At 30.6% G+C, this 21515-nt stretch overlaps 2 protein-coding genes across 3 annotated transcripts in view; one reads left to right on the top strand and one right to left on the bottom strand.

Moving 5' to 3' along the window:
• The window catches only part of LOC106678240 (odorant receptor 22c), a 22381-nt gene extending 20389 nt beyond the window's left edge, over window positions 1-1992 (top strand). Inside the window, exons 5-7 of the mRNA XM_014416654.3 lie at window positions 504-611; window positions 1488-1649; window positions 1752-1992. Of these exons, the coding sequence (XP_014272140.3) occupies window positions 504-611; window positions 1488-1649; window positions 1752-1817 (336 nt within the window). The 3' untranslated portion in view covers window positions 1818-1992. The remainder of the gene's footprint in view (window positions 1-503; window positions 612-1487; window positions 1650-1751) is intronic.
• A 2506-nt stretch (window positions 1993-4498) lies between these two features.
• LOC106678242 (proton-coupled amino acid transporter-like protein pathetic) overlaps window positions 4499-21515 on the bottom strand; it is a 187828-nt gene continuing 170811 nt past the window's right edge. For both annotated transcript variants that reach the window (XM_067045983.1, XM_014416657.3), the window contains exons 3-10: window positions 13520-13612; window positions 13283-13433; window positions 10322-10446; window positions 10131-10215; window positions 8216-8491; window positions 7964-8139; window positions 6882-7051; window positions 4499-5878 (exon numbers count right to left, since the gene is read on the bottom strand). In XM_067045983.1, the coding sequence (XP_066902084.1) occupies window positions 5637-5878; window positions 6882-7051; window positions 7964-8139; window positions 8216-8491; window positions 10131-10215; window positions 10322-10446; window positions 13283-13433; window positions 13520-13612 (1318 nt within the window). In that variant the 3' untranslated portion in view covers window positions 4499-5636. The remainder of the gene's footprint in view (window positions 5879-6881; window positions 7052-7963; window positions 8140-8215; window positions 8492-10130; window positions 10216-10321; window positions 10447-13282; window positions 13434-13519; window positions 13613-21515) is intronic.

Genomic DNA, 21515 nt, shown 5'->3' on the forward strand with positions numbered 1-21515 from the left:
GGAAAATAAATAGTTGTAAACTATTTTTGTTTCACTTTTGACCGCAACCCTGACCATCTTCTTATATATCAATTTTTACGGTCAACTATATATACATATATAATAACAAAATATATGAACTAAAAATACCCCCTCCCCTCGTATTATCAGCATCATTAGTGTTCCTTGTGGCCAATAGTAAAAAAATGGTTTTAGCAATAGGCAGGCGATAGTGAACATATCAATTGTTCAAGAAACAGTAATATGGGACTATATTAACAGTTTTCAAATATAAATATTCTGGTAGACAAAATAATACTCTTATGGAAAGAATTTTTTTTCTAATCAAAGTAACTGTTCAAAAATGTTTCAATCAAAATGCGAAGAATGTTTCAACTTCTGATTAATTTAACTATAATTGATTCTCAAATTTATTATTTAATATTTAAAACTACCTGCAGGTTAGATATAAAAGAACACCTCTTTTATTTCACAAAATAATCTATCCTTTCTATTTTTTTCAGAAAGATAACGATAGTATGTTCCAGTCCATATGTATGTCTATTTATGTCATGGTTGCTCTAACATACTTGTTCCTGCTATCTGACGCTGCTGGAAGATTGACTGTTGAGGTAAATTAATATAGATATTTTTGAAATTTTTTTTTCATAAAAATTAGTAAAAAAAAGAGTTAAAATGTCGTAGTAAATCTTTCTATAACAATAATCATCTTCTATTTATGCAATGTATCTGTTCGTAAATATTCAAATTTTAAAACAAAAACAGGCGATTGAAAAATACCTTATATTCCTTAAATTAATTATTTATTTATTGACATTTACAACTGTACTTAGATAATAATACATCTAGTAAATTTGATGTAAGTTCATAATGTTGTGATATAGGAATGCAGAGAAATTACTCATTGGTTGCACTCTAAAGACATTTTTACATTAGAAGATCTCGAGGCCACTTCTTTTCAGGCGCCTCGGAGGATTGTCGGTAATGGAAGTGCAAGGTTAGAAACTAATGAGTTTGGAAGTTTATTATGGGAAGATGATATCTGGTTTGAGCTAGATCGGTAACATATGGAACATTAAGGTCTTTATGTCTAGTTAGGTTTAGTGGAGCCCTCATGCTCAACTCTGTATGTGGATCAGTCTTTTGGAAAGAAATGGAAGTTTAGACAGTTTGTCGAGTAAATGCTGTCGTAATCGACGTGCAGTTTCCTGTCTTTTCAGTCTTGTGTGAGGATTCCAAGTTAGTCGTTTGTCCAGATGTAGTCCAAAGTAGCGGATCTGTTCGACAAGGGTAAGAGCACCGTTATTAAGGAATACTGTAGAGCAGTCGGAAGGTTAACGAGGATTACGTTTTTTTAAAATTTCTATGGAAAAGCACTACCTGGGGATCTTAGTAGTCTTATAATATTATAAAGGAGTAATTCTAGGCCTCATCATTAATGCCATTTAGATTTATAAAGCATTTATTGTATATTTGTATTTATTTAGGCTGAAAAGTTAGCATTCGTTGTCTACAGCTCGCCTTGGTACGAGAGTAACAAGACCAACACAGATACACTTCGGTTGGTTGTGACTATTTCTAACAAACCCATCCACGTGACTGCGTACAAGGCACCTGTATTTCTGCTCAACAGAGAAACGTTTCTTACTGTAAGTTTTTTTATATAATTTATTATTCACGATTTTGAGATATTTATAAATAGATAAAATTTTATAGGATTCAATTATATATATTGGTATTTTGAATTTCAGTTTGTTGCCAGTGCATTGTCGGCGTTCGTTACGTTCAGTCAGATGAAGGACCGCTTCGATCAGTGAATATTATCAAAACTTCTTACTTTGTAACAATATATCTCGAAATTTCTAATAATATATATTGTTTCTCAAGAAATCAAATAAAGTTATTAATAATTAAAGAAAGAATATCTGTAAGCCAATATATATCATCAATGCCACTCCGATCATAAAAAATATCTAAAATATTTTGTGTGATTGTGTCAAATGGAATTTATAAATAAAGTGATTTTTGATTTGTCAAATAATTCTTTACTTTATTCAACCAGAGTCCTGATTTACTAGAAAACAATTATTCACATTTCCATTCGTAAATTATTTTTTCCAAAGGTGCCTGTACATGTTTGCCTAACATGCACCTTGGGCGAGCGAGTGGCTAGGTCATTTAGTTTGGCAGGTACAAAATAGCCTGGATTTGTGACCAAGCCGTTGAGTGTCGATTTTTAGGCACAAATCAAAGGGCGCTTGTGCCGCATCCACACGTTGGTTTTCAGATAGGACTGTTTTAGATCTGCCAAGAGAATAATATTTTTCATCTCTGTGTTTAATTAATAAAAGAATTTCCTCAACCTTTGGATTCAGTTTTTTTTTTATTTAATATAGCACAAATATATATCTATAAAGACATTATATGTCTGAGTAATTAAATTAACAATTACAAGGTAACTAAATTAAGTTTCTAATAAAAATTCTGTTTTCGGCTTTAGCGCACTTGCTCAGCTCCCACTGGCTCACTACCAGTGATGCGGTGAGAGGGATCTTTTGAGCTCTGCTCTAGCCCTCACACGTGGGGGATAGAGTGGGCTCAGGGATCCTCAGGTCGATTCTGTAAATATTGTATATAAAAGTGTAAATGTGGCTAGAGATTATATTATTTTATCAGTTTGATATTTTTTTGTTTCATACACATAGTTTGATTGCGTTCATTTTGTTTATTCTTCTGTTTGTATATATTTTAAGAGAGATTTTTTCTTTTAATTTTTTTTTTATTTTGTCTTTGTGTGAATGTGATCGTTCATAATTATTACCTATTGTCCACAACTGTGTGGCAGATTGTAATATCTTTCAATAAATAAAAAGTATTTCAAAAATAATTAAAAAAAAAAAATTCTAGAATAATAAGAAGAATAACAATTTGCAGGCTATGTAGTACTTACTATCTATCTACTACCTCGCGCGGGATCATTACCACGTAGGGGAGCGTCCCACGGGTGGCGGATTTGGGGATGGTCGGTGGAAAGTTCCTCGGAAGTTCCTCTCGGCAAAGTCCAATCGCTGACCAACAATGAGAGCGGCTCCATAGGCTTGCTGGACGGTGTGACGTAGGGTTTGAACGCCCTACTCACTTATTTTTTAGTTCACAAAACAATCATGGATCCTACTGTGGTAAAACGCTCATTATCCGGAGGTAAACTAGTTCCCCGTTCGGGTTTCCGGGCGGGGACTGCTTCAGAGGATACATGGCGCAAATTGAAATTAGTACTTACTATTTATATGAATTTTTGTCATCCACAACTTACTTTGCTGATATTTACATTTCCTATCTTTATTTTGTTCCTTTTTAGAATGAAAATCGATTGTAGTGACAAAAGTTAAAAGAACATGAAAGCATGTGGATACCAACTTGTTCAATGATTTGTTTGGCTTGGCTGGTACATGTTGGTTTTTGTCACAAATCAAAGGGTGGTTATAATGCATCCTCACGTTTGTTTTAAGTTTGCATTATTTTAGAACTGTCAGCAGATGAATATTTGTGTGTTCCTTGTTTTAATTAATAAAAGAATTTCTCCTACCTTTATATTTTAAAATTCTATCAATTTGGTGTAAATACGTTGTTTCAAATCTTGATAATTAAATTTACCAGTTAATTTTTATTTACTATAGTACAATTATGAAGACATTATATGTTTAAATAATTAAATTAAAAAACTTCTGATGAAAATTCTAGAACGAAGGTTGAATTTATACGAGGGCAGTCCAGAAAGTAACAGACATTTTGGTCCATCGTGGCGATGGGCGGGTGTAGAGCCGAACATTCCTAAATTCATTACGCATCCAGCTGTTATAGCGTAAGGACTGTGCGTTCCTCACTTTGCTCTCTGTGAGTCGTAAAAATGTGCCCTGCAATAGAAAATCCCGCCACTTGTGAAGTGCGGTCTGTAATTCGGTTTTTGTTGGCTCGAAAAAACAGGCCTGAATTTTATCGTCAGCTTTACGATGTTTACGGGTAGGGGATAGTGAGTGAAAGCTGAATGAGGCAATGGTGCGTTGATTTTAAAAATGGCGTACCAGTCTTCAGGACGAGGACCGCAGTGGCAGGCCTAGCTTTGTGACTGATGACCTAGCAATGCAAATCAATGAAGAAATTCGTGAAAACCGTTGTTTCACAATTATAGAATTGTCGAAAAATTTTCTCCAAATTTCACGGAGTTTAGTGCATCAAATTGTGGTGGAGAAGGCTGGTTACCACAAATTTTGAGCTCGGTGGGATCTGAAAATCCTAACGGGAGACCATAAGGAGAAACAGAGACTGGCTGCAGCACTGACCTTTCTCCAAGAATACAGCACAAATGATAATGCAGTATCTAAAGTCTTACAGGTCGATGACATTTAATAGCACAGTGGCCGAAATTGGCGGACTAGGCCAATATATTTATAATAGACTTAGTGATGAAAGGATAAATTGCTTTTCAGATAAGTGTTACATATTTTTGACATTTATTTATTTTATATATATTTACAGCCAGTTTAGGAATATACAGTAAGGATTTACAAATACACATATCTACAAAAACAACAACTACTATTTACAATTTTGATCTTAATATCTGCTTTTACATGGACTAATCACTAAAATTTGCAAATTAAAAAAAAAAATGGTAACTAATTGCAAACTATGTATGCACTATTTACACATTATATTTTCCTTTGCGGAATTGTCTTACAATACAAAATATGCCTCTTTGAGATGAATCATATCAGTAATTTTTTTGTGCTTAATTTTAAGTTCTTATGAGTGAAATTGTTTTTTTATTTAAAATAAATTAATTTTGGTACTAAACTTAGATAATTATAAATGATACACTGATACTTTCATTTCTACATTAATCTTTCTCAAATAAGGCAAGATATTTAATAAAATAAATTTTATCTAGGAAAAATATATATTCCTCATGTAATTATATATATTAATTGCTAATATATAAATACATAAATCAAATACATAACGACTTTTTAAGTAAAAAAAAATTATTAATTTGCCATAGATCTCAATCATTTAAATTTTAAGTGTACATTATTTTACTATAATAATCAGTTAATACAATATTACCAAATTAGTGACCCCATTTTTAAAATATATCATTTTGATTTCTTTATTCTTCTTGTATCAAATTGTTTGTGGTTCAGCAGATTTGACACTGAATTATTTTTTTAACTATTTGAAATAAAAAAATATATATAATTTTAATATATTTAATATAGGCTATTATATAATGATTTTAAAAAATAATAAGGGGGCTTTTAATACTTTTTGGTAGTTTAATAATGTCCTTCTCATTTTACTCTTGCAATTTACTTTCTAATAGTTAATACTTGAGGTTAATTTTAATGTTTATACCTCTTTTTTAAAAATGTATTTATTTATTTTTATGAAAACCTTCACATTTTTATTTCCCTTCCCTTGGTATTCATACCAAGATGTACTAAATTTATCAATTGTACATCATCCTCAGATAGCCGCAGATATTGATTCTGTTTTCGAAATATTGTTTAAAATAATTGGATGATATGTCGTAATTGTCTATCAATAAATAAAAAAAAAATCATAGTAACTAGTTAGGATCATGAGTATTCTGCTATTATATCAGCCATCGATGTTATGCTTCCAGAAACAACAGCAAGGATCGCTACTATTCCTAAGAAAATATTCTTCCATAAAATATAGTTCCATTTTCCAAATCCTTTTTCCCAACAAATTATTGTTTCACAAAGTGCTGGGAAAAAGAAGCCACACATTGAAAATCCTACTGCTCCGATTAAAGAAATCACAGGGCCCAGGTTTGGTACAGCAAGTGCCAGGATAACTAAAGGAAATAAAAAATATATAATTAAAATAAATACATATAATTATTGTATTATTATATATTGATCATGTGGTGTAGATAAAATTAGTAAGAGTTTGGATCATTGAAAATGGAAGAAGACGATAAGTGACCTAACTGTTGGTCAATTTCAGATCAGTCTTAAAAAAAATGAATTCTTAAATTCAGAAAAAATATATAAGTATCTTATAAAATGATGCTTAAGATTTGTAATAATGTTTTGTTATTTATTTATATAATCTGTGATAGCAGTCAAAATAAGGTGCAGGTGACCTTGATGAAGTGTTCTCATTATCAAATCAAAAGTGTAATTTGAAACCAAAGGTAAAGATGGGAAAATATTTCCTTAATGTTGCCTCTTATTTCAATTTTTGATATTGTTTATGTCAAATATTTTGAATGCTATCTATCAGGGACTGCCCATTCTAACACCATTATCGCTTCCCATCAAAACGAAGAGCTCCAGTTCGTTCCACCTTAGAGCACAACCTATGTCTTCTCTAGTAATATATTGTGCTCAGTAAAATGAAAATAATTTTATAATGTTTTATATAAACATGTAAATAGTGTTATAATTGTAAATATGTTGATTTAATAAATAAAGTTTACCAAAAAGAATATACTGGATCATCAAAAAGTTAGTTCTTATAGGTGATGCCTAACCCAGCAACTGGCTATCCTCCGGGCTCACAAACATCTTTTGTACCAATAGGAATAGTACCCTTAGAGAACTTACAGCTGGTACCCTAAGTCTCATCCTATCTATTCACCTCCTAATCAACTATCTTACTAATGTCAAACATGTGTAGTCGAGGGCATCTGGTCAAGCGTACCTAACATAGTCAATTAGAGTCAGATCATACACAACCACCTCGACAGTACTATTCTTTTTGATCATTAAAAAAAAAATAAACTATTTATTGATATAAAAGTTATGAAAAGTTTAAAAATAATTTATTTAATATAAAATGTGAACTTGGATTACCTGTGCCGATGATCATTCCAGCTCGTACTTGGTAGTATCTCTTTGTTTCATTACTTTTGTCAAAACGATGCTGTACTCGCTTCCAAACAACATCCATTGAAGCAGCTAACTGAAGACCATAGCTAAATAAGACAGCAAGAGCAACCAATATCTTTACAGACTGTGCCAACCTGAGTTCAAAACAAAAATAAATAAATTTAATAGGTTGAAAAAAAAATTAAAATTAGAAGAAGGCATTAAAGTACAATAATATATGAAAGCATATTTAACATAACATTTGTAACTCTAATGGTTTCAGACCAAATTTTTCATAAGCCAGTAGTTATTGCCATACAATTAGAAATCAACATTTTAAAAATTTATTTTGGCAAATATCATGAAAACTATTTCTCCTATGAAAATAAAAGTCATAAATTACTTATACAACATTAAATTAGTTTTCCTGAGAAAACTAGAATTAGAAATTAGAAAACTGAGATTAGATTCCTGAGATATAGATTTCCCAAAATAAATTCACTGACTATTAATTTTCAGAACATTTTTTGTGAAACATTGCTTTCTAAAATAGTATATCTTGGGAACTATTGAGCATAAATAGCTCATATAGGGCTCAAATTCTAGTAAATTTACTCTACTTCAAATAATGTTCTATTAGGTTTTCTGTTGTTATAGTTATTTTTAAAGATCTGAAGCTCCAAATGAAAATTTTTTTTTTTTGACGTTTTGAAACAGCCTCAATTCTTACATATAGCATGACTTGACTGGCAGACTCTTATTTATTTATTGGAAGTGTAATAAAGAGTCAAAAAAGTGCTGCAAATTTTTTTAATTATAATTGATTGATAATTAAGTCCATAAATTACCAAGGATGGGATTAAATTTAATAATAATCTTTTTAAATGTTTATTAATACACTTTGATTATTCACACAAATATATATTTATATTTTATTTTCATTTTGTATAGGAATGAAAAGAGAACTAAATGTTGTTGGTTGTGGATCATTAAAGGTAGAATGTCTGGTGACTATTGAAATCATGCAATCTTTTTTTTCTTTATAAATGAAAAATAATAATACTAACGCATCTCCTGGAAGGTTCAGAGTGATGTTGGCCTCAGTTTCCTCTCCATATTTAACATAACCAAAAAGACCAAGCCCGCAAAATAGTGACACTACAATGGTCATGGCAATAGTTAAAACTCCGGGACATCCAAGAAAATGTTTAGGTTTCTTCATGGAGTTTTCTATTGGTAGCATCTTAAAAAGAAAATATATATTAAATCAATATATTTTTTTTTAATTAACAAATGATTTTTGTAATTAAAAATCTTACCGTTCCAATCCCTTCCATGCCAAAAAGTACCGTTGAGAAGAACAGAGGAAACTGTGTAAGTTTAACAGCTACTGGCCTGCTAGAGATGGGTGGAAGGTCAGTGAAGAGGTAGTAAAATGTCAGGCACAGACCAACAAAGAGAAGCACATTTGCAATAGCGCTGAATGGTACCAAGAATTTCATATTTCTCACAATGCCGACCAGAAAAAATGGAATTGCAAAAGCACAAATGTATACTCTGATGTCGTAGTGGATATCAAATTCTTTCTCTATTATCTAAAAAAGAAAAATTCTATTTGATAGAAAAAAAATCTGTCCTGATAATATATTCAATAATATATGTAATCTTTTCAATTTCTTGAGACTGGTATTTATTGTTTGGATAAATAAATTGGTATCCATAATAATTCTATTGCGAAGAATATTCGGCAAAACTAGGAGAGATAGGATAAAGAATGAAAGAATAAGAGAAGAACTTCAGATCCTCTCAGTAAAATCAGTGATTGAACACAGACAGCTCCGATGGTATGGACACGTCTGTAGAATGGGGGAAGACAGAGAGCCATGAAAATGTATGGAGGTGAGGCCGACTGGTAGGAGACCACGAGGCAGATCTAGAAGGAGCTATATAGAACATATCCAACGACTGTTCTGGAAAGAGGAAAAACATTGGCTCAGATGAAGATGCTTGCCATGGACCAAGATGTTTGGACCAAGTGGTTAGAGGCTCCTCCATGCTGAAAGGCACTTAATGAGGATGAGAAATAAGAAAGTATCCTTGATAATTCTCAACACTCTTTATTATTTCATCAACAGTCTATTGTTTTGGCTAATTTGGTCATCCTCAAGGACAATCTTAAATATAAATTTACACCTCTATTTAAAAACGTTTTGCAGGCTATTGATATCAATTATAATATAAGCAAACTAAACTATATGATAGTTAAGTTGATCTAAAATTAAAAGTTTTAAAAAAGTAATGAAATGGTGACAAAATAGGATGTTTTGACTTTTAATTAATGACCTGGGCAGAATAGCTTGCAAAATGTTTTTAAATAATTGGATATGAGGTGTAAATTTATATTTAAGATTGTCATTGAGGATGGCCAAATTGGCCAAAACATTGGACTGTTGATATAATAAAGAGTGTTGAGACTTAACATGCATACCTATTGATTTATTTAAACAATATTCAATAATATTATTTCATATCTCAACACGAATGAACAGTTGAAGAACTCTCTCTAAAAAGGTTCGTTCTAACATTTCATGGATAAGAAAAAAAGTCTGAGCTTTGACTAAATTAACAAATTCCCAATTTTAAAGAGTCTTTGTTGAGGACTAAGTTCTGATTCATTGCTGTCTTGGTTCCTAGCACCGGTCCGATTAGTTCCAAAATGAGCTTTTTAGTTCGAAAAAATTGTTTTGTTAAATTTTTCAGTAAACACCTTTTTAGAAGGACCCCTTCAGTTAATCATCTCTTTCTTAAATGTGATTCATTTGTTTTTTGACAGAGATAATAGAAATGATTTTGGGGAACAGTTTGTAGAAATTTAAGCAATTTTTTTGGTGAAGGGACATTTTGAAAAGTCAATTTCAACCTAAGCTATAAGCTACTGGTTAGGGAACCATCATGATCAATGAGAATTTAATAAGGACATTTCCTAATAAAGAGAATTAAATTGCTTAGTGGTTATATATTATTTTAGGCCTTCATAAAACGAGACTTGAAGCTCTTAGTGTATAAGTAGTTATGCTGAGTATTTGCCAGGAATTTAAAGAAATCAGAACTCAATAAAAACCAACAGATTAAATTTAAATCAACAGATATACACCAGCATTTAAAATTATATCAGTATGTTATTTTTCTATGTTTGACTTAAATCATTTATGAAAATAAAGAAGTAGTACTTACTGACTGAAATGAGTTAGACACAAGTATAATATAAACTGTATTCACTCCATAATAAGTAAAAAACATGGAACCTTCGACACAATTTCTGAAAAAACAAATATCATCCGATTTGTAATACCTCTTTTAATTAATAGATTAGCCTATATGATTAAAAATAGTTAAAAAAGAAAGTTAAGTCTTCTGTTTCTTACCTGACAAATCCAGCATATTTGCTAAACCTTTTGTTTGCACAGTATAAAAAAGATTGTTCAACTGTTTCAGTATAACCAAGAAATGGTTTATTTAGCATCCGACACATATCTTGAGAACATTTTACCTGAAACAAATATTTAGAGATATTTTCAATATGTCCCTAAAATAGTGTAAGTGAAATTTAATATCTTCATAGCTTTACAATGGTCAGCAATAATATTGTGAACTGTTACTACCTATAAAGAGACAGGAGTTCAGTACTTTGTAAGGAAGTACTGTTTTTAGAACAAAGGTTGTTTGAGGAAGAACCCTCACACATTTAGTATAGGAAATCAAGATGCTGCCATCTATTGGTAAACCCAAGAAGGAGTGTGGGTACTGAAGCCCAATAGGTCTGTACAGGTTAGAAGAGTGAACAGTCTTAGAGCAACACCATTTTGCTCATACTCAACAATTCATCATGAGTGAGTAGTTTCACACAAAACCCAAGCAAATTGACAGATACAGGATGAGGGAACAGAGTATAATAGAAGAGAAGAACTAGTCTTCAGATTTCACCAATCTTTCTTTAAAATTCCAACATAATATTAAGTTTTCTTTTGAAATTTAAACAATGTTAAAAGTTAAATTAGCTCTCTCAAATATTTATCTTTTTTACTTAATATTTTAGAATTAATTTAGTTGTTATTTAATAATATCATAGATAATTAAGGCTGTGATGGCCAAGCATATTGGAACGAGGTTCCTATAATGTCCAGTGTGGAACGGTGTGAGTTGGATTCCCATCAGGGGGGCTTTGATTATTTATTAGTATTTTATATTAATATAAACTTATCTCTTGGTGGCCCTGAAAAAGGAATATTTGCACTATCACTTTGTTAATTCGGGATGGGAACCTCTGGATAGCCATCAGGGGTTTAAAAAAGTACCTTAAAGTTAACTTACCCCATGGCATTACCAGGACCAGCATCGTTGATGATTATTAGTTAAAGAATATGGAATGTTTCTCTACATTTTATAAATTTATATATTTTATTACATTTATAGGGAGCTTGGTGGCACAGTGGTAGGCACTACACTACTAACTCCAATGACCTAGGTTTTTGTGTCTGGCTATGGGAGATAATTATTTTCTGTTAAAAAGTAGCCATGGGTCAACCCTGTGGGTTCTAGAGCCTTCCTGGGGTCCACCCAGTCTCATAAAGTAGATTCCTTAGTGTTGGGGAAAAATCTAGTGGCTGAGCGTGATTTTGAAACTATTACCTCCTTGTATAACTGTTGTTCTAAAAACGATATTTCCTTCAAAGTGTTGAACCCATGACACCTCATGGGTCATAGTGGTTAACATTATTATTACTTTTGTATTTATTTACATATTTACCGGTTGTGGGTTTTTTGATTTTCACAAATTAAACTTTTTTTTTTGGATTGTTTTATTTAACACTTACTTGAAAGAAGCTAAACAAATATTTTTTAATTTTGAAAGGAATATGGTCCGGGTGCGGTCAAGAAAAACTCAAATAGTAGAAATATACTAATTTAATGAGCCAACGTTTCGCCCCACGTTGCAGGGCTTCTTCAGGGCTATTTTGACGGCAGTCAAAACTAAAAACATTTTTTTAATTTTCAATGTATAAGTTAAAAAGTTTTTTTTTTTTAACATCATTAGTGGTTAGGGGAATGTGAATAGAAGTGTGTGAACCACTAAGTAAGAAATTCAATCATGGGTGGAACGTCCCCACTTTGACTTAGAGCAATGTTTGAAAATTAGATTGCTTAAAAGTTCATATTAACCTACTTATATATTTAACTGATAAAATATTTTAACTAAAACTCAAACATCAGGAAAAGTTATTGATAAAAATTTGTAATAATTAGTCCTAACAAAGTATACAGTCGCCGGACCCTTCTGGGCCCCACTTAAAGAACTCTCGTAAACCATCTGTTGGGAATCAATGGTGTAAGCTGAATATTATTTTGTATGTATTTAAATGGCATTTCTGGAAACGAGAATGCTGACAGGAGTAGTTCTGAGATCATTCCTATTATCCAGGAACCTCTATGTGGTATAACCCTTTGAAACACTAAAAAGTAAAATAAAGCTAAGCTTTATTGGCTAAATAAAAGTCAGCTACATTCTAAACAGTTCCTGGACGAACGCTGTGGTGGCCGAAGGGAAATATTACTTCAGCTGGACAGGAGTTATCTGAGGAAAATCCCAGAGACCTTAACAGGTCACTGTAGACTTAATAACACATGTTCAACCTTAAGTTTATGGGATCACCTCTTTGGAGATTCTGTAATGCTGAGGATGAAGCGGCATAATACATTATTTGCCAGTGTAACTGATTTGTATGCATCAAGTTTGCACTGTTTGGTATAGATCATTTTTATAAAATAAAAATATCTTGTGTTAGTAAAATGTTAAAATTTAACAGGGAGCAATAGTCGACCCAGCCGGAAGGTCAAAAAATTAACCTCAATTAAACTAAGTTAAAAAGGAACCCCTTTAAGAGTAGAAAAGATAAAATTATATTATCTTTACTCAATTTTTATAAATATCATACCAAGAAATTGACTGTAGTAATAATTTTATAAATAACAAGATAACTAAATGGATTTTTTAAAAGCTTTTGATTATTAGATAACTAATAATGTTCTTATCAGCCAATAGAGACATTTGTGAGTAGAAATGAATCAGTAAATAAATGATTTATGTCAAAAGGAATTTATACCATATGTTTAACTTTGCTAGGACTTATTTCTAACTCCAGGACAAACTGCACTTTCTATTTTAGTTAATATATAAGCCTCTTAAACAACAATAAATTATGAAAAATAGTAATTAATGAAATATTAATAGGAAAATCAAGTATTTGTATTTTATATCATGCTATATGATTTACTTACATATGTAAATTTAAGTATTAAACAGCTACTTATAATATAAGGTAACTCACCATGACATAGGTACAATGTGTGCATAGAATTCCTACAAAGACTGTTCCTACCAATCCAACTACGGTTCCGGCATTCTTAAAGCCATCGGACATGGCTAAAAGACCAGATCCGAGACTGCTTTTCACAACATGAAGGAGAGCATCAAAATCTCTAGAATTAGAATAAAGTCAGTTATAGATATTTCAATTGTCTATTTGAGAAAATCTATTCAGAGAAAATAAAAACTCAAAACATACGATGTTGGATGAACCTTTTGTATTTCTTGGCTTCCTTTTTCTTCATTTAGTTGTTTTTCTTTCGAATCATATATTACTCCAGTTAGTTCAATTCTGGAACAAAAGAAAAAATATTATAAATAACTACTCAATTTAAGCAATTCAATTAATTTAAGTTTTAATCAATAAAGAGATTAAATATTTAATGATAGAGATTAAATATTGTACAATTTTTCGGAGGGGATGCACCTGTGTACATGTGAATTGTATACATCTAAACAGTACAAAATATTAAATGCTTTAATTTTTTCATGGCATATTTTATGTTCTTATTTTTAATCGAATTCCATGTTTGTAGTTGTAGAATAGAGACAATCTGAAATGCTCTCGGAACATTATAACTATAGTGAAAATTTTGATCTGAATAAATATGATTTTAAATCATCTGTATGAGGATAACAGGGTGTGTCTACCACTTCTGCCAGTGAGCTTTTGTCAAAATAAAATTAATACAATTATTTTGGCAAACAAAATTTTTCATCGTTCAAAGATAATTTCCTATAGCCAAAACATATGGTCAACTAAAAATCTTCCAAAATTCATCAACCATTGAATCATTCACTTTATTCAATGCTGAAACCAATTCATACAAAATATATTGTATGGCTAAAAACATCTATTTTGTAGTCTCTTTTTTAGAATTCATTGAACATCAAAATAAAATTTGGTATTAAAATTATAATAGGCTGGTAAAATAACAAATTAAATTAAATACACAAAGGATTTTGGAAGTTGGTAATGAATGTAGTATTAAATTAAATATAGATTAAAGGAAGCTTATGATAAGTAGAGAATTATCTGACTTATTAAAAACGACTATTATAAAAAATAACCTAAGAGATAATTATTTGTCGTTTATTCCAATTATTTTTATTTTTTCATCTTCATTAAACTATTTGACCTTCAAAACAAAAGGAAGGTTTTTTGCTGGATCTATATATTTGCCACATTCTGCAATTCTTAGACTTGTACAAATTTTTTTTCTGGTGTCATTTGATTCATAGTAATAACTTCATATTAATTCAATTATATTAATCTATAATTAACATTAATCGATTATATTAACGTTTAACCTTCATATCTACCATACCCTTCTTCATACTTAATTTTATAGTGTATCAAAATTAGAATTTGAAACTCATATAAATAAAATTTTTAAAAATATAAATAAAATGTACAAATATTAATTTGACATTCATATAAAGATACCTATGTCCAACAATAAGGTGTCTCTACAAGTTTGCCAAACCATGGCAAATGTGCGCGCATGAGCAAGAGTGTGGATTGGTTATTTGGCTTGGCTGGTACAGGTTGGCCTGAATTTGTGGTCAAAATGTTGAGTGTTGGTTTTTGGCACAAATCAAAGGGCATTTGTTTTATACTTTCAGTTTGCATTGTTTTAGAACTATCAACTGAAAATATTTTTGTCTCTGTGTTTTAATTAATTAAAGAATCTACCCAATCTTTGAATTCAATAATTAACACTTGTTTAAGATTGTATATTTTAAATTTCTATCAATTTGGTGTAAATAGATGGTTTTAAATCTTGTTAATTTACTTTAGCAGTTTATTTTTGATTTAACATAGCACAAATAATGGTGAATGGAAATACCTTATATTCAATAAATTCATTAAAATAACAATTTTAACTGATAAAATATGAGTCAAGGGAATACAATAATTTAATATTTTTACTGTTATTGAGTCTTTCATTGACTTAATAAACTAGAAAAATATAGATTATAAACCTATTTTGATTGATAGAGGTTTTTTTTTGTGAGTTTTAGATCTAAAAGTGTCTCTACACATTTGCCAAATAAGGGAAAATTCTTGCACTTGCAAGTGTATAGACAAGTTATTTGGATTGGCTGGTACAAGCTGGATCCGTTGAGTGTTTTTGGCACATCCACATGTTTTTGTTCAATAGCATTGTTTTAGAACAGCCAACTGAAAAATTTTATGCTCTATGTGTTTTAATTAATTAAAGAATTTCCCCAACCTATGGATTCAGTAATTTATTCTAGTTTAAAATAGTATATTTTTAAATTCTATAGATTCTGAGTAAATCTACTTGTGCCAGCCAAGCCAAATTAACCATCCACACTCTTGCACATGCCCGCACAATTACCATGGTTTGGTAAACTTAATTAATGATTATTATTAATTTAATAATTATTATTAATTATGATTATTATAATAATTAATATTAATTAAGGAGGCACCTAAATGTTGGGTATAGGTATCTTTATATGAATGTCAAATTAATATTTGTATATTTTATTTATATTTTTTTAAATTTTATTTATATTTGTTTCAAATTCTAATTTTGATACACTATAAAATTAATAATGAAGAAGGGTGTTAGGGTTAACTATGAAAGTTAAAATATTAATATGCAGTTATTACAGTATATTGAATAATGCCAGAAAAAAACATTTGTATCAGTCTAAAAATTGCGGAAAGTGACAAACACATAGATCCAGCAAAAAATCCTCCTTTTGTTTTGAAGGTCAAATAGTTTAATTAAGATGAATAAATAAAACTGATTGGAATAAACAACAAACAATTAACTCTTAAGTTATTTTTTTTTAATAGTCGTTTTTAATAAGTCAGATAATTCTCTACTTATCATAAGCTTCCTTTAATCTATATTTAATTTAATAATACATTCTTTACCAACCATACCAAGCATTGCATTGCTGTGCATCATAATACATTCTTTACCAACTTCCAAAATCCTTTGTGTATTTAATTTAATTTGTTATTTTACCAGGCTATTATAATTTTAATCCCTTTTTTATTTATTTATTTAATGTAATTTACAACTGTGCAAAATAATACAATAAGTAAATATGTTGTATGTTTCATATACACTTGAAAATCTTGGGAAGGAAGCACCCATTGGTGGTACTTCAAACATTAATTTAAATAAGAAGGTCCTGTGGCCATCTTCTTTTCAGACGCCTCGGAGGATTATCAAGGATCGTTAAGGATGAAAGATAAGGAATTTATGGGTTAGGATGGTTAAGGAGTTTGGAATCAAAAGACGCATATCCGTTTTGGGTCAAATCTGCAACGAATGGGATGTTAAGGTCTTTGTGGATGAGTTTATTTGTGACGTAATATGGAGCATCAAGGATTTTACGTAGGATTTTGGATTGTAACGATTGGATGCGGGAAGAATTTGATGGTTTGGTGGAGCCCCAGAGCTCAATTCCATAAATTTTAATACCAAATTTTATTTTGATGTTCAGTGAATTCTAAGAAAGACACTTCAAACTAGATGTTATTAGCCATACAATTTATTTTTTGTGAATTGGTTTCAGCATTGAATAAAGTGAATGATGAATTTAGGAAGATTGTTAGTTTACCATATGTTATGACTATAGGAAAATTATCTTCTTAGGATGATAAATTTTGTTTACCGAAATAATTGTATTAATTTTATTTCGATACAAGCTCAATGGCAGAAGTGGCAGACACGCCAGATATTTAAGTTCCCTTTCATGTCGATTATCTTTATTGTTTGTTTCTTTTTATAGTTAAAATAGAGTAAATCGTTTGTAATAATCGAAAAGATTTAAAGGAACCAAACAAGCATGTGGATATCGACGTTTGTTGCTTCCTTTGTATTTGTTGAAGTCTTGGATTTGCGACGATTGGCAAGCATAATGAGTTATAAATATGGAACATTAAGTCCAAAATTTTTTAATATTTGATTTCTATGACAATTCATATTTAAGGGTCTTAAAGAACATTAAATACGATTATTACTTGTTTTTCTAATTTTGACTGTATGACCAACTTTACAAGAAGTATATTTTGGTTGTAATTTTATAAATATTTGTATTATATAATTGTTCAAGTCTTAGATTTGCGACAATTGGAAAACTTTTGATCTATAAGTTATATAGTCTACAAATTAAACCAGAATCGATTCATTATTTACAACAAAGTCGGTTAACAAGATTAGCCTCTTGTTTTTAATCACGTCTTTGAAAGATAGAACTTGTTCATGCAACAGAGTCAATGAACTATCTTACTTTCAAACTGATTGTCTCAGTGATAATGATTGGTAGATATCATTCTGAGGATTGTTCCTGTCAGATTATCGTCGCTAAGAAATACCACCAGTTAGGCGTGTCATTGTTCACCAAAAGAGAAACTTTCTACGGGAATTGATGACGGAAACAATGCAAGCGATATCATCGGAGCTTATGCACTTCCAAAGGACGCATTAATGTTTTAGTGTTTGATACTAGATCTAACCGTTTACCACTTGTCACAAATCCAAGACTTGAACAAATATTGGTAAACAAAGGAAGCTACAAATCTACTCCCTTGTATTATTTTTTTGAATTTTTTCGGCTATCATATTCGATTTACTCTATTATTACTATAAAGAGGAACAATATAAAGATGAGAGAAATGAAAGGAAACGTAATTATCAGTTATGTAAGTTGTAGATGATAAATATTCATACAAATAGTACTACATAACCTATAAGAATTTTTATCAGAAACTTTTCAATTTAATTACTTGGAAATATATATCTCCATAAATAAATATTTCTACTATGTTAAATAAAAAATAAATTGCTAAAGTCAATTGACAAGATTTGAAACAATGTATTTACACCGAATCAAAAGAATTTTAAAATATACCACCAAAAAGAAGAGTTAATAATTAACTCCAGAGGCTCGGGAATTTATCTTTTGGCAGTTCTAAAACAATGCAAACTAAACACAAACGTGTGGACGCACAAATCGACACTGAATGGGTTGGCCGCAAATTCAGGCCAACTTGTACCAGCCAATTCAAATAACTCATGCTAGCGCATACACTAATTTGCCATTGTTTGGCAAACATGTAGAGAGGCAACTTTACGGTCCTTTAATGTCTTTGTAGAAGCAGAACATGAAAATGTAATCGATTTTAAGATCGATAAATTTCAATTTTTCTGATTCATAATAAAGGTGCCTCTACACGTTTGACAAACATTGGCAAAGTCACGCATGCTCTATCCTGTGGATAGATTTTTTGGATTGGGTGGTACAAGTTGGCCTGAATTTGTTGGCCGAGACGTTGAGGCTTTTGGAGACATCAAAAGGGTGCTCGTGCCACATCCACACGTTTGTTTTGTTTTAAAAGGGCGTTTAACAGCCTGGTCATCAACGCCCGTTGTTGGTTTTGGTAAGGCCTAGTTGTTCCATAGTCATAGCTTTGGTATGGTGTACTGATCCGCACCAGTGGGATTTCCGTGAGATTTGAAAATTATCTAGCTAGGCAATTATAATTTGTTTAATAATCGTTACGATAGTGGAAAGGATGATGAAAAGCAGATAAGTAACTATTCTAATTTTAGAAATAAGGCAAGGTAAATAGATAATTATAATAATTAAAGGCTGATCATTAAGTTAGTTACACACATTTGTGTTCAGTTTGCATTGTTTTAGAAGTAGAGAAAAACAAAAAAATGTTTGTGCTCAATGTGTTTTAATTAATTAGAGAACTATCCCAACCTTTGAACTCAATGTATAACTCTAATTTAAGGTTTTATATTTTAAATTTCTATCGATTCGATCTAAATACATTGTGTCAAATTTTGTTTATTAACTTCAGCAGTTTATTTTGGATTCAAAATAGCACAAATATCTATTTATGAAGACATCATATATTTATGTAATTGAATTAACATGTTTCTGATAAAAAATGTTCTAGAATGAATTTTGAATTAATACGTTATGCAGTATTATCATTTACCTTTCACTATTTTATTCCTTATTATAATTAGAATAGAATAAATCGATTGCAATAGCCTAAAAAATTCAAAAGAACAAAAAGCATGTGGATACGTAGTACGTAGTACGTTTGTTGCTTTCTTTGTTTACCAAGAATTTGTTCGAGTTATGAATTTGTGAAAAGTTAGTAAACGTGTAGATCCCGCATAAGGAGTTATGAAACACCCAACATCGAATCCAAAAAATTTTTAGTTTTAATTTCTATGAAAATTATTTTCTCATATTTTAGCAAATTTACTCTTCTTTAAATGACGTTCTCTTAGGTTTTCTTGTGTTGTTCATACTTTTTAAGATATAGAGCTCCAAATGAAAAATTATTTTTTTTTTTATCGCTTTCAAGCAGCCGCCATTTTTTATTCCCCCTACCTATACTTGGCAGACTCATCAATTTTGACTAGTAATTATACATAGTTTTCATCAAAGTAATCAATTGGCCTCGTGATCGATTTTTTGGCTACCCCTGCTCTAGTATAACCTACGACGTTCTATATTAAATATTAATTTTTCTAAAATTTTTGTATTTCTAGCGGTGTATGATACCTCTTTTCCTTCTTCTTTTTTTTCGATTGGCTATACAGCCCTTAAAGATCTTGGAAATTTAGTAAAAATTGATGCATCTGCTAAGTATAGCAGATGCATCAATTTTGGCTTGTAATTATACATTTTTTTCATTAAAGTAGTCCGAAATTGGAGTGAAATAACTGTTTTTTTTCTTGGTTCTCTTGTCGAGAATTGTGCAAGTTATGTAATACTTGATCACTTATCTCCTCAGGTATGGGACAGAATGTGGAATTGAGCTTGTCTATTAAGCTTGTTCAACGGGGCCACGAGCGTCCCCATATCTTCCAAGGATCGCCAATTGACAACGACGCCTGTTAATTGAGATAAGAGAGGCTGGACGCCCACGAGCAGGAAGCTGGCCATTCCCGAGAGCTCAGGGCCATCTCTGCTCCTCCGGCATCTCTGGGAGAAGGAACGGGATATGGGATCATCGTGAAGAAAAGTTTAAAAAAACAGGATTCCTTATCGCTAGAAGAAAAATGTACAAGGTCGAAGGTACAAAGGTGGCCGAGGAATTAACAGCCTTCTTTCCCAGTGTGCCTATTCTTTGGCCCGTGAACAGGATCAGGGTCAGTTGGAGGAAATGCCTTTTTTTCCTCTCTCGAATTGCTATTGCTAGATATTCTCGGTAGTAAAACTGTGTGTCCTGGGATTATTTTGCACTGTTTACTAAATAGAATCTATGTTTTCCGATAATATTTTACGTCAGGTCTTTAAGTATCTGAAAGGATTTTTTTGAAAAATAATAGTACAAACTCCCACATTCAAAGCAGTGGTTATTATTGCTCTAAGTGTTCATTAATCCTATATACATACATATATATATATATATATATTAATGACGTAGTAATGAATGAATGAAATTATGAAAAATAATAAAAAAAAAAATAACAAAAATAATAATAAAAATTGGTAAAACGATATGTTGTTATTTGTTTATTTAAAACCAGTTCGCCCAGGGGCCTGTTTCTCAATGAAAGCTAATAGCATTAGTTCAAAATACAAGTATAGAAATTACATGGTATACATATACATATATACATATACATGGTATACATTACATGGTAAGAGGTACATTTTTTTTTTAACAATTGATTATGGGGGGGGGAGGGTATAGTATCATACAAAAGACATCCCTAATGTTATAAATAAAACAAAATATAAAGATAAAATAAAGAGATTAAAACAATAACTCTTAATAAAGTGAATTTAAGAAAAAGAAGAAGAGAAAAAAATAAAGAAATTGAGATAAAATAAAATTTTAGAGTGACAAACAGAACTGATAAATATGCAATTTATGAGAGGAAAAACGATATATTTAAGCAGCTCATTTGTCTTATTGTTTTTATTTATTTAATTATTATTTGTCTTATTGTATTTATTTATTATGATTAAGATTTTATTTACTTCAGTTATTTTCTTATTTTCAATTATTTAACTGAGCTATCCCCAAATATTTAATAACAATGTGTAGAAAAAATATATTATTTATTGTTATTATTATTTATTATGCATAATAAAAAAATATGGGAAAAATAACAATAAAAATATGGAAAATGGTATGTTAAGGTCGCTCATTTGTTTTATTTTTTAAA

Source organism: Halyomorpha halys, unplaced genomic scaffold (assembly GCF_000696795.3).
Source record: "Halyomorpha halys isolate HHAL.00 unplaced genomic scaffold, Hhal_1.1 Scaffold130.1, whole genome shotgun sequence".
Classification (NCBI taxonomy): domain Eukaryota; kingdom Metazoa; phylum Arthropoda; class Insecta; order Hemiptera; family Pentatomidae; genus Halyomorpha; species Halyomorpha halys.